The following is a 13,132-nucleotide window of genomic DNA, read 5'->3' as shown; positions in this document are numbered from 1 at the left end:
CCGTCACATGACGGCGCCGGCTGATGAGGCCATTCCGCCTGCCCCGGTGCCCGGCGGGGCCGCCAGCGCCGTGAGGGGCCGCCCGGGACAGCAGCACCTTCGGGCCGCCACGGCTGGCACCAGGTGAGCTGCGGCCGCTGTCGAGGGCGGCCGCCCCGCCGGCCCCTTCCCATCCCCTGGCGTGACTGCCCATGGACGGGGTGAGGCAGGGACAGGGCTGGGACGGCGGAGCTTCCCGCCCGGCGGGCGCTGCTCCCGACCCCCGTGTCGGGGAAGCATCATCTCCCCATGGCAGCGGGTCACCGAGTGTGTCCGGGGGTGCACACTGACCCTGGCGCTCGGTGGGCACTTGTCACCTGTAGAACTGGTGTTACAGAAGTAACTATTTTTTTTTTTTTTTTTTTTAATCTCTTGGGAAGTTGAAGAAGCGTAGAGAGTTTAGGTCATTTGCTCGAATATTTAAGGGACAAAATAGACACTGTAAGTTTTTTTTGCTTTATCTTGTCTGGACCATTCGGTCACTTGTTGAAAGAAGAAAAAGTGGCCTTGGTAGTATCACTTGGGTTCCTTTTCAGCGCTGGTTGTATTTTTCAGAAATGAGGGGTCTGGGGGTTGCAAATTATGAGTGCTTCATTGATGCACCCATTGAAGACCTTCATGGCAAAAAAAGAGTGCCTTAAAAACTCTGCTGTGGAACCCTTTCAAGTGAGGAACTTGGCCTTTCCTCGGGAGGCAGATTGTAGAGCTGCAAGCTGAAGCTGAGGAGTTCATTTAGAAAATCCAAGAGTGAAATCTTTGATGTAGGAGGGTGGAGGAACCGCTGACTGGCTCAAAACAACCAGGTTGGGAAGTGGTGGGGGAACGGGACTGGCCTGCTGTAAGCCCCAAAATAGCAGACTGGGGCAGGCAAAAGGACCGTGACACTGTGCCAAACGTGGTCCACTACCCTGGCTTTAGAACCTGCTGAGACCATACTGGATCCTTGGGTGGTGACTATCTACCTTCCTCTCTCCCTTTTCTTTCTCTCACTTTCTTCTACCTTCTTCTCAAAATACATCATAAGCCAGACCACAACATGCCAGTAAGTGCTTTGCTTTGTCTAGATAAGTTAAAATTTGCTAATTTAAAGTTTGCAAAGTGCCTTACTTTGTCTGGATGTTTTCAAATTTGCCAAGTACCTTACTGTACTCAAATGTTCTAAAGTTTACAAGTAAAAGTTGTTATTGAATCCTCTGAGAAATTGGTTGCTTCTCCCGCACACTGCCCAGGGCAAATCCAACTGCCTTCCCCTAAACTCATTGAGTGGGCTGGGGCATTGCAGGATCCTAAACAGTTTCTAAGAAAAATAATAATTTATTAAAAAAAAAAAAAAAAAAGGGAAAATTCATCCAAAAGAGATTACTTCCAAATGACAAATTGAGATGAAACTACCAATGCAATGGCATGATTTAATATTGTGACCAGTAACTTCTGCTTCTGTGTAGTTTACTCAGTGCTTCCACAAATGTCAAAAGAATGACGGAGTCTTTTAACTTCACTGTTGTTTGTTTTTTTTTTTCTTTTTTTCAGATTCCTACTTTCACAGTGTGTATCTGTGAAATTTCCAAAAGAACAGCAGGGTTTCCTCAGTGAGATTTACCAAATTCAGGAAGGGAATTGTTAACTGTTGACTTTGATACACTGAATGGGTCCAGTAAGATAAAGCTGCTCACACGATTTTATGTGACTATTTAATAGTGTATGTTTGGATCACAGAGGTTCTACACAAACAGTCTTGCTAAGATGGCAAACAGGTACTTAAAAAAAACCAAAAAACACGTACCAGGTAAAGGAATTGGTTATTAAATCTTTAAAAGCATCCTTTTCCTGTACTTTCAAGAGGTTCTATAAGGAACTTTTTCCTTGTCTTCTCTTCTCAGTTTGACAGATATGAAGATGTCTAATGATAGCTATTGCTGTCTTTTGGCAGGGAGACCATGAGCTGACATAACTAGAGCTATTGTTGAAGCTTGCTCCCTCCTCTGTGGCAAGATGCACCTTTAGAAGGGAATAGAGAGGAAGGTAATTTATATGTAATGAAACAGTTCAAGCTGTGGTGAAGTTGGACTGTTGTTAAAATGTTGCTGGAAGCACATGACCTAAAGATGGTGTACTGAGAGATACTATTGACTGACCAAGCACATTTTATAAATGGAAAAAAAGGACAAGAAATAGACATTAGAAGAAAAGAGAGCGTGACAGCAGGTATTCAGGTCTCATAGTCTGTATGGTATTTGTGAGGAATGTGGCAGTAGAGGGAGATACAGCTTAAGGTATGCAAATCTTGGGCAAAGCATTGTACTTTCTATTTAGATATCTTCCAGATTACTGTTGGATTACAGCCTGTCAAAGGCTGCTGTTGATGGAACAACTCCTTCCCTTGTTACTTTGTGTACTGTTCAGATAAAACATCTGGTATACCCCAAATTTGGTTGTGGATTCTGCTCTCTATTTCATCCATCATCATCTCAATGTAGTCATTGAACATATTAGTTATTCTTTATATGGATTAATGCACTATTTCTGTCTATCTAAGACTTTTTGTTGTGTTTTTCTTTGTTTTTCTGGTGTATCTAAAACTGAATCAGAATTTTTCTAATCTACATTTTGAAGTATAGAATTCTGCACACCAGGTTCATATTTCTCACAGTAGCTACATGTCTGAGTGAGTTATGGCAAAAGATGAAGAAGGAAGAGCAGAAGTTGGGATTTCTGAGAAGAAACCAACAGATGTGAGCAGTGTGGATAGGCACAGCATAAGCAAACCCACTTGAAGGTTGTATTAATGACACAGGAGGAGCAGTTAATCCCCTCAAGGCTGTAGGTTGTGGATGTGTACTGGAAAATCAGAGGGTGGTAAGGAAGATAAACATGATACCTGTGTGACTTTATTTTGTGCTGATGGAACATGGGTACTAAAAGTTTGTAGCATCTTTGGGGGAAGTAGACAGCATTTGTAAGATGAGCTTTTATTTAAAAAACATTGCTAGGTGTTTTACTATTAAGTGCATTCTCTGTAAAGTGGTCTTTTGTTTGATTATTTTTTCCAAGGGCCAGCTGCTGTTGAGGCTGAATTGAATGAGAGAAATCATATTTCTTTCTAGCCTAATTGATAATACACCTAGAAAACACAGACACATTTTTTGGGCAAGTTGGCTTCTTTGGACTTGGAATAGAACAGTAATTTTCAAGCAGACATAATCGTTGAGTTTGAACTTCGTTGTGGTTTAGCAATAGGAATGAGCAGATGAAAACTGCCAGTTGCTTTTTGTGGTGTAGTTTTGCTTAATATTGAATAGGAGGTGAATTGAAAATCTGTGGTGAATTGCAGTTTCACTGAAATTACTGACATCTTGGAAGCTAAGTTTTCATTCCTGCTCCCTGATGTTTCAGTGGTTCTGTTGACACTGCTTTATCGTTAGCTATATTTACAGTTTTCTCCCAAATTCTTTTCATTTTAAACTGTATTTAAAATGTTGTTCCTGTTATTTCTAGAAGAACAATTTCAAGATGTCAGGTGGTGCAAAAATCCCGTTCAACATAATTGATACTGCTCTTTCTTCATTGAAGAACTCCCAGTCCTTCATCAACTCTGGAATGGATATTGCTACTAAGACTGCCTTAGATCTTGTGGAAAGTTTCAGTAAGTATATTCTCTCTTCTATTATATCCTGAATCTAATAGATGAGTCGTAGAATCATCTGTTGTTTGACTATTTTGACTTAGTTACTGTCAATATTTATCTTCATTATAGGAGCTGTAGCTTCTCTGGCTAGGCCAGGCTGTTTTCATTCCAATCATTTCACTGTCTTAAATGATAAATTCAGTGAAAATGTTAATACCAAGAAAACATTGTCCCTGCTTTTGTAACACCAAAGACTAATTGTGTTCCAGTGGTTGTTACCCTACAGCTTTGTAGAGACTTTAATGTTGTTTAATGAGGTGGAGAAGGCCCCTTAAGTGGGTGAATAAAATGACTTTTCATTCTCATACTGCTTCTTTGCATTGTGTTTTATTTGATGTTTAGGGCAAGGTATATTAAAATAATGCTAAAATTTTTGAGAACAAAGCTTGAGACACCTGTTAGGGGATGCAGTTTTATTAAATGCTGTCTCTGCTGAAAATCAGGCCTTTTTGGAGTGCTTCAATTTGGGCATTTTGGAGGGTGTGCATTAAATCTGGAATCACTGCTAACAGTTTTGTCATTACTGTTTCACAGTAAAAGGGGCACTGCAAAGCTACTTTTCAAAGTAGCCAAACCTCGATATTTTAATTAAGAGTGGAGAGAGGAGAACAAGAATCCTCCGAAATGAAAGTTTTGCTGTTCATTATAAATCTTTCACTCAGCTAAGCCAAGGATTATATGCAATCAAGATGAATGTTTTTCTCTTTGTCTAGTGTGATAGTTCTCTCTCCTTTGACCTTTTTATCCATACTTTTGTCAGAGACGATTAACATGTCATTTCTAGTGGGTAGAGGAAATGGAAAGCTTGTGTGAACAATCAGCTGGGGATTCCCTCTGAGGTAAAACTCATGTAACCAGTTCTGTTTCCTCTCTACTTTAGCAGTCACCCTGTCTCCTACTTTACCATAAGCAGTACAAGGAAAAACATTGAATGTATTCAATTCTTTCCTCTGCAGAACCACAGAAATTATTTATACAAAAGGTAAAAGACGTGAGTGATTTCCCCTTTCGGTAGAAGCCCCTGTTGCATTTCTGTTGGGAGTCAGCTCCGCTGTGCAGGTCTGCATCTGAAGGTCTGTGCCTTGTACTCCTAGAAAATGCCTCTTCCTCACATACCTGCTTCTGAAACATTAATCTTTAATTACAACCTTGACAATATTTTGTCCATTTAATTCAGTAACCAAAAGGGCCATATTTAGCATTCTATTCTGAAAGGAGGAGATTATTCCTCATGAAATACCTATGGTCATTGTTACAGTTAAATTACATCATGTGACTGGAAAACAGCTCCTAGATCATAACACATTTTATTTTAGCAGAGGCAACTTTCCTGTGGAATCACAGTTATAGGATTATCAAGCACAACCTTTCAACATAGTCCATCCCAGGGAATGTATTCTAGACTTTGATTTGTAGGTTATACTTCTTTGATCTGGTGTTACAGAGTTAGGTTTTTACTTACAATAGTTGTTTTCTTCACTCTTACACTTTTCCTTGCAGACTTATGTACATGGAACAAACAAGTAGTGAAGGTCCTCACTTTTGTAAGGTTTGGTTTTCATTCCCCTGACTACTCCACTTGGACTTCAAGTTCTTGTGCTCTTTACAGAATGCCATCAGGAAAGATGCTGGGTTTCTGTGGTGTGACATGCTTTGGTGTTTTAGAATTAGCATCATCTCATCTGCTGGACGTTACAGTTCAGCTCTTACCCCCAGCTTGTATGTGGTGATTTTTGTTTCTAGAGCTGTTACTCATCCATCCTACTTTGCCTTCATGTTCTGAGGCAAAATACTAATTTGATTTTGAGAAAGAATTAGATAATATATTTCTGTGTTCTTGTTGCTGTCCCATTGGCAATTTGCTTTAATTCGGTTTGGAAATTTAACTGTCCAGCTTCTGACAGGTTTCATTGCCAGGCTTTGTAGAAGCAACAAATTCTGTTGTGACTGTTTCTTTTATCTTACAGGCACTTTTTCTGTGGATATGTTTTGTTCCTTTGGTCTTTCATACTGGATAATGCTGTTTTTCGGGAACAGTAATGAAATTTTTTGTAGCAAGTACATGAGAAAAATTACCTTTACATTATATAATTATGTATATACATTATAACTTTACATACATAAATAACAGAAAAGCAGGCAAAGTTAGTGTAGTGAGTGATCTTTGTTTCCCCTCTTTTATTCTTATTCTTTACAAGCCAAATCCTAAAAACATTTACTGTTAAATGTATTTATTAAACGTTTATTTTTTTCTAGTCCTGTATAGATTTATGAAAAGAAATTACTTGTGTTAAATATTCAGGTCAGACATTGCTCATTTATGAACTTATACAATCTTTAGAAAAATAAGTCAGTTTCTGTTAACTGCTATTAATTTAGGTGCAGAATAATTTTAATGCATCTGATCCTGAAAACCTTTTATTTTTTAAGTCATTTTGTTGATATCCATTAAGTTAAATTGTTGATTAAGACCTCCCTGTCCATTGAGACCCTGCTGACTTTTAGCATTGAGCATTGGTGGTGTGTTGTGAGCATCTGCTGGCAAAGAGACAAAATTTTAAAGATCCTGTAAGGGATTAAGGATCTGTATGTAGAGATGACAACAAATTTCACCAAACTGAGTATCAAAGGGAAAGATGTAATTTAAAAACTCATTTTATTTAATGATTTAAAAAGAAATTTAAGTCTTTTGCCCTTCTCAGTCTTTTTGCTGATTATCTTTAGATACTGACATTGTCTAAAGGTTGTATTTTTCTCTTTAAAGAACACCATTGTGGTACAGAAACATTTTAAAATGTTATAAAATATATAAAATATAAAAAGCCCATGTAAGCAGAAAATCTGACTGTGCACAGTTGGTTTCAGTATGTCCCACCTGTGCTCAAAACACCCTTGAATGTCCTGTGGCCCAACCTAACAATATACTGAAGGAAAGGATACACTGATATTCTTGGACCACCTTGAGTGGTCCACCAACATATGGAGGGTCTGTATATTTTAAAGCTTAAGCACATGTTTATATCCTTTGCTCAACTGGAGTCCTAATAGATTTGAGAATTTGAAGGTGACACTGTTCAAAATAATTTATAACACAAGTAAATGTTCTACTGTAATTTGCATCTTCCTAAATTTAGCCTCAATCTAGTTTTGAGCTTTAGTAGTGTGATTGAAAAAGGAATTCATTAAGTCACTTGTTCAGCAATGTCTCTCAACTGTAATGCTCTGAGTACTGAGCTTTAAGCCCTGTTTTGACACCTCTGCATTCGGAGGAGCAGCTGTTTGCATTGGTAATTTAACTTTTCTTGGTTGCTGAACTGTCTTTACTTAAACTACTCAAAGTAGTTCTGTAGAGTTAGAAAGCAGTGCTGGACATCCATGTCAAATACTGGAACAAAAAGTCTTTTTCTGTGTTTTTGGAATTAGTGAAACCTGCTATGTGTGTTGACTGATGTGCTGATAATGGTAAGAATGTGCTGGCCCAGGGTGGGTCTGGCATATCCATGACAGACATCTATTCCCAGCTTTGCTTAAAGTTTTTGGATGTGAATTTGGTCAACTTGCTGAGGATGGCAGTTCTATCTGACTTTTGGCGAGAAAACAGCAGAACTTTCTCAAGAATATGGGACTGTAAAGTACAGAGAGCTGTGGATAGAAGAATGAAGAAGGCTAACTCATGGTCATCCCTAGGCTTCCAGGCCAGCAGGTGTCCTTAGAGCTTTGTTGCTTTTGTCTGGGGTGGAGCCCAGGTTCTGTGGGACTAGGAGGATTGTCCAGTACAAATGGGAAATAATTAGAAGGTCTGGAGAGTATGCTAACTACAGACAAGATGATAAAAATTTCTTAGCATAAAACTTCTGAAAAGCGTTTTAAAGCATGGACAGATAATGGGTTTCCTACTAGAAGGCAAGGTGTTTCCTTGATGTCTGGGACTATTCTAACCACACATCCCATGCCCACAGTGAAGTGTGGAGGCCCTGAAGTGTAGAATAGCTGTGTGGGAAGCAGTTACTGCAACTGAACTCTAATCTTATTAGGGCGAAAAAAAATAGCTACTTTTCTTTTTCTTCAAAAACTTGCCCTAAGATGTCATGGTCATCTGCTACCCATGGCTGTTTACCATCTGTATTACATGGCAGTGATCTTCCCGTAGCACTATCAGGGTCTGTGTGAGAATTCCTCTTTGTTTCCATGCTTTGAAGGATTTTTCTGCTCACCCTGTATGTACAGAACAGACTCATGAGTCTTAATAATGTTAGTGATAGGATTCTTTGGCATGTGCCCCAGATTAACTTAGAGTTACAGCTCTGCCTTTTCCTCATCTACTTATTGCATAATGTCCTCCCTCTGACAGCAGAGTTTACCTCAATTCCAGCTGCTTATCCCATTTGTCTGTTCCCCTTGTCCCAGAGCTGTCTCTGTGCTTTTCTTCATGTGTGCTGCACTGCATCTCACATGTGCAATGTCCTCCTTTTTCTGACTTTCTCATCTCCAGATTGGTTGGGGTCCACTTGTGTCATCATGCCTGTTCAATATGAGCTAAACAGTAGTTGGTAATCACAGAATCAGAAAATATACTAAGTTGGAAGGGACCTACAAGGATCATTGAGTCCAGCTCCTGATCCTGCGCAGGACCATTGCCAAGAGTCACATCATGTACCTGAGAGTATCATCCAAACACTTCTTGAACTCTGTCAGGCTTGGTGCTGGGACCACTTTCCTGGGGATCCTGTTCCAGTACCCAGCCACCCTCTGAGGGAAGAACCTTTTCCTAATATCCAACCTAAACCTCCCCTAACACAGCTTCAGGCCATTCCCTTGGGTCCTGTCACTGGTCACCACAGAGATCAGTGCCCTTCTCTTCTTCCCTCATGAGTAAGTTGTCGACTGCAATGAGGTCTCCCCTCAGCCTCCTCCTCTCCAGGCTGAACAGACCAAGTACCCTCAGCCGCTCCTCACACGGCTTCCCCTCAAGGCCCTTCAGCATCTTCGTTGACCTCCTCTGGATACTCTCTAAGAGCTTAATATCTTTCTTATATTGTGGTGCCCAAAACTACCACAGTGTTCAAGGTGAGGCCGCTCCAGTGCAGAGCAGAGCGGGACAAGCCTCTCCCTCGCCTGGCTGGCGATGCTTTACCTGATGCCCCCCAGGACACTGGTTGGCCCTCCTGGCTGCCGGGGCAGTGCTGACTCATATTCAGCTTGCCACTGAGCAGGACTGCCAGGTCCCTTTCCATGGCTCTGAATGTTGCTCACCCTTGTTGATGTAGGAAGGAGTGTAGAGCATAGAGACATGGTGGTTAGTGTAGTTTTATCAAATTATTGGCAGCCTTTTAATAGACATTTGGTTCATGAGTTTCTATGGAATATCCACTGTTCTTCTCAGTGACTTTCTAAAACCCATTGCAGCAACCTATAACATACATGAACATTCTAAGTTCATCTCTGAGAGCAGGGGACCAGGGGACCTTTCCATGGAAATTTCTCTGTCAGTGGCCTAAAATGTCTTCTACTTGGAATGGTGCAAACTCCAGTATAAAGATGGACTCTGTAACTCTGTTTGAAAATAAAATATTTTTGTTAATTTGTTTTCTTTGTTCTTCCCCCCCCTCCCCCCAGTTTATTTTTCATTGAAAATTCAAATGCAGGATTCCTGCAGTACCATACCATAACATGACTCTTAACATCGGCAAAGTTCTTGTGCATGAAATGACTACAGTGGGACTGTTTTGGGATCCAGAAATTAACCTCCTGACATCTGTGCTTCTGAAATTCTCATACTCTGTTAACTTTCGTGGTGTTAGAGATCATTGTGCTTCATAAAAATAATCAAAATATCAAGTACTTGCCCTGAGAACGGGCTTTATCATATAGGCTGGAATGACACTTTACAACCTCCTTGAGTAAGTGTTGTAAGCATGAAGGTCCTCTGACTCAGGAAAGGAGCAGGATAAACTTTGTCTTGCTGTCCTGTTCTTGTCCAGGGAAGAGAAGCCATGTCAAGATGTTTTCTTTCACGTTTTGTCTTTCATTGCATATGAACAGTGGTTTTGTCAGGTTGCTCTCCACCTCATAGTGGCCTCATAGTGGTCAGAGCTGTGGCCTGTGATGCAGGGACTCTGTATGAGGAATCAGACCTTGTTTTTCCCTCGGAAGCCCATAAATCTGTGAAGGTGGTCATGAGGCGCAATTAGCAAATGGTTTTCTGTGCACTGAAGGAGTACAGTTTGTTTTTTTCTAGTTGGAGAATCTTAAGTGTAGGTTTTCTATGTTTTTTTTCTTTTGTTGGAGAATGTAAGTGTAGAATGTCAAAGGCCATCCTGGAGATAAATGGCTTTTCACTGACACTTGCTATATGAAAATAGTTTCTAGCTATGTGAGAAGGTACTGTAGAAAATGACGAGATGCCAGTGATTCATGAAGTTCATCCTTCTGTGTTAGCCTCTACCAGATGCTTCCTGTGAAGCTGCAAGAATTCCCTCATAATACCAAGCTGTTCACAGAGGAAGTTTTCTTCTAACCCTAGGCTTTTATCTGCCAGAAGCTGTTTGTTCACTGGTCTACTTTGTTGCTACACCAGTGTCTCTGGTACTAATTGGTGACATGCACAAACTCGGTGTAGGCACCAAAATTACGTCTTTATTCTTGGGAAAATTCTTTTCCTGTTGTTTAAAGTAAAGTTGTGTTTTGTGGTATGTGAGATAAAGTGTTTCAGATTCCCGTTCTCAAAAATTCTAATTTTGTTTTCCTTCAAATCCCTCACTTAAGATTAATCCTTTTAGGAAAAGAAGCTCTTTTAATCTTATGCTTCTCTTCTGTGCACTGTGCTTCTTGTATTGTATTACAGGTATTTAAGCTTTCAACTAACAGTGAGAAAGATGTGTTTTTCTTGAAGTAGGTATGTAAATGGTGTCACACTTTAAATGTTTTTCCTTGAAGAAATTTTATTCTTTGAAACAAAAAGGCCTGGTTGGGTTCTTGTGAAATGCTTTTCTGAAGACAAAGAATTATATTTTGTGCACTATACTCCGCAGTCAATATAAAAATTTGGAGAAGAGAGGGTTGGAATAATTTTTTGTGCTACCTCTGTTTACTTACAGCATTTATAGCCAGCACTGATGAGCCCATTGCTGGAATACACTGGTTGATTCTGGAAGCTGTTCTTCAAAGAAGCTGTCTGAAAAAGGAGAATTTGGAAATGTGCCTTGTTTCAAAATCTGGAAAAATATGACTTGTAATGAAAGATTTGTGTTCTTTTATATTTATACAAAACCACCCTGACTGTAGTCTGTAATCTTACAAAGTGGGAAGAAACAAATATGTGTGGTTGTTGCTATTTCCTAGCTGGAATTTAGACTGCAAGAAGAACACAGTGCAGTGAGGGGAAAGCAGCTATATTAAGCAGCATGCTTTTGTTCTGCTAGCTCTTTTTCAGTTTGGGCACTCAGTAAGCTGAGTGCATCCAAGTATCTTTGTTCCTCAACTTCTGCAGTTCCAAGGAAGGAGAGGCCCTTTAGGTGGCAGCAAAGCCTTTCCCTGCAGATCTAGCCCTTGATCCTTCACCTGCTGTGGCACTATGGAACTCCCTCCCAGACTGGATGTAGAGGTGTTGGTGCCCTATCACTGTACTCCTGCATTTAGTAACAATAAAATATAAACGGAGGATTAAGACTAATAGAGATAAAGAGAATTTGTATTATGAGATCGATACAGATCGTTGCATTTTGTACATGGCGTGTTGTGGCTGAACTAGAGAGTATCAGTCAGAGTGAAATCCAGTCTTGATTTACAGCTGTGTTGCTGAATAACTGTCCTTAGTGCATTCTCATGGAAATGTACTGACAGCTTGCACCTGAACAGAAGGTCGTACCCTGGACAGTCTCGGTTTGTTTCAGAACTCCTGTGAGTGCTCAGATGAAAACTGCACAATTTTTTTTCTCAAGTTTTGGTAGGTCATATTTACATAGTGTCTGATGTCAAATACACACATGCATATGTATGTGTGCATATTCTGTTCTCTAACATATTTTTCCAAGGCAGCGGGTAATTTTCTCCCCCAAAGGTCATGGTAAGTTAGGGAGATTTGCAGTCTCCTGGTGGGTTACCTCACGTACCCATAGTCACTATAAATTTCTCTGTGTCCTAGACCTCATAAAATCTCAGTACTCTTCAAAATAGGTAATAAGTGGGATTTAAATGCTGTATAGACCTTTTAGGAGACCCTCTGTGCTCTAGTGATGTTAACCTTGAGAGAACGAGTGAGCTTACAGCTGTAAGTTATAGGCTTGAAATTGCTGGGTGAGGTTCTTTGGCCTCTGCTATGCATGAGATCAGAATAGAATGATTCTAGTGGTCTGTTCCAGCTTCGAAATACTATGAAGTACTGCAGAGGTCTTGTGTGGGCTCTTTAGCACAAAGATAAATCAGCCTCTTTGAACAAAAGCCAGAGAGGAATATTTTATCTGAGTAATTTACTGTATGAAAATATTCTCTGTAGTGTATTAATCTGTCATTTTCTTATCATCATATTTCTGCCACAGAAATGTGGCAATAAGAAAATACCGCTAACTCCTGCTTAAATGTAGAGGCATATGATATATATAGAAAGTAGTGTGGGCTTTGAAGAACCCACTCTGAAAGCTTTAATTTTTATCAATTTAAGTAGATCAGTATTTAGCTTTCAGTGATCTAATTGTGTGCCTAAATAACTAGGGAGGGAGGAGGAACCCACAAAAGTAGAAAAAAATCTGGGGTTGGCAGCATTTAGAAAGATTAAGGATATAAAGCAATTGTATTTCTTTTCTTGATTCTTTCCATTAGGAAAAGGTTTAACTGGGTGAAAAGTAAGCACTGTGCTGACATGTTCTCGGTGTTTGGTCAAAACATGAAAGAAGCCCTTATGTAGACATGATCGTTCTGAAACTTCATCCTGATCCCTTTCCAATTAGACACAAGGCACTTTAAAAAAAAAACACCAAAAAACCCTTTCTTTTCCTTTCTCTTCTTTGTTCTTCAAGAATTCAAGAACTTGTGATTGGTTTTTACCTTTCGTTTTTTTTATACTCAAATAAGATTGTTTTGTCAGTGAACATAGAATTAATTATAAGAAGTTTTTAATACTTTCAGATTTAAAAAAAAGAAAAAAGTCGCTCTGACTCAAATCCAGGTTTTATGACATGTTTTATGAAATTTACACCAATGTTATATAGCACGCTGACACTCTAGTGAAGAATGAAGATTATAATATGTACTGATTAAATTCCAGGAATCTGAAGGGGAATGTTTCCTTTATCAGTCAGAATCACATGTAAGACTTGTGTGTTCCTTATCGTTACTGACACTGAGACCCATGAAAAATACTGTCCTTTGGAGGGCAGACAGGTTGGTGGTCTGAATTGGTTCTTTAAAATA

The 13,132-nt window shown here is 39.7% G+C and overlaps 1 protein-coding gene and 1 long non-coding RNA gene across 4 annotated transcripts in view; both read left to right on the top strand.

Annotated features, from left to right (window-relative positions):
• The window catches only part of LOC126639547 (uncharacterized), a 716,944-nt gene that overhangs the window by 67,366 nt on the left and 636,446 nt on the right, over window positions 1-13,132 (top strand). The gene's annotated exons all lie outside the window — the stretch shown is intronic.
• The window catches only part of NSMCE2 (NSE2 (MMS21) homolog, SMC5-SMC6 complex SUMO ligase), a 135,423-nt gene continuing 122,319 nt past the window's right edge, over window positions 29-13,132 (top strand). Inside the window, exons 1-3 of one of the 3 annotated variants that reach the window (XM_050314321.1) lie at window positions 44-123; window positions 1,970-2,061; window positions 3,535-3,682. In XM_050314321.1, coding sequence (XP_050170278.1) covers window positions 3,550-3,682 — 133 coding nt within the window. In that variant the 5' untranslated portion in view covers window positions 44-123; window positions 1,970-2,061; window positions 3,535-3,549. Of the gene's footprint in view, window positions 124-1,969; window positions 2,062-3,534; window positions 3,683-13,132 lie in introns of all 3 variants that reach the window. The other 2 variants (XM_050314331.1, XM_050314342.1) reach the window with 2 other exon arrangements.

Source organism: Myiozetetes cayanensis, unplaced genomic scaffold (genome assembly GCF_022539395.1).
Source record: "Myiozetetes cayanensis isolate MyiCay16 unplaced genomic scaffold, myiCay2020 scf1, whole genome shotgun sequence".
Classification (NCBI taxonomy): domain Eukaryota; kingdom Metazoa; phylum Chordata; class Aves; order Passeriformes; family Tyrannidae; genus Myiozetetes; species Myiozetetes cayanensis.
The sequence above is the reverse complement of the archived record's forward strand: the minus strand, read 5'-3'. Positions and strand labels throughout refer to the sequence as shown.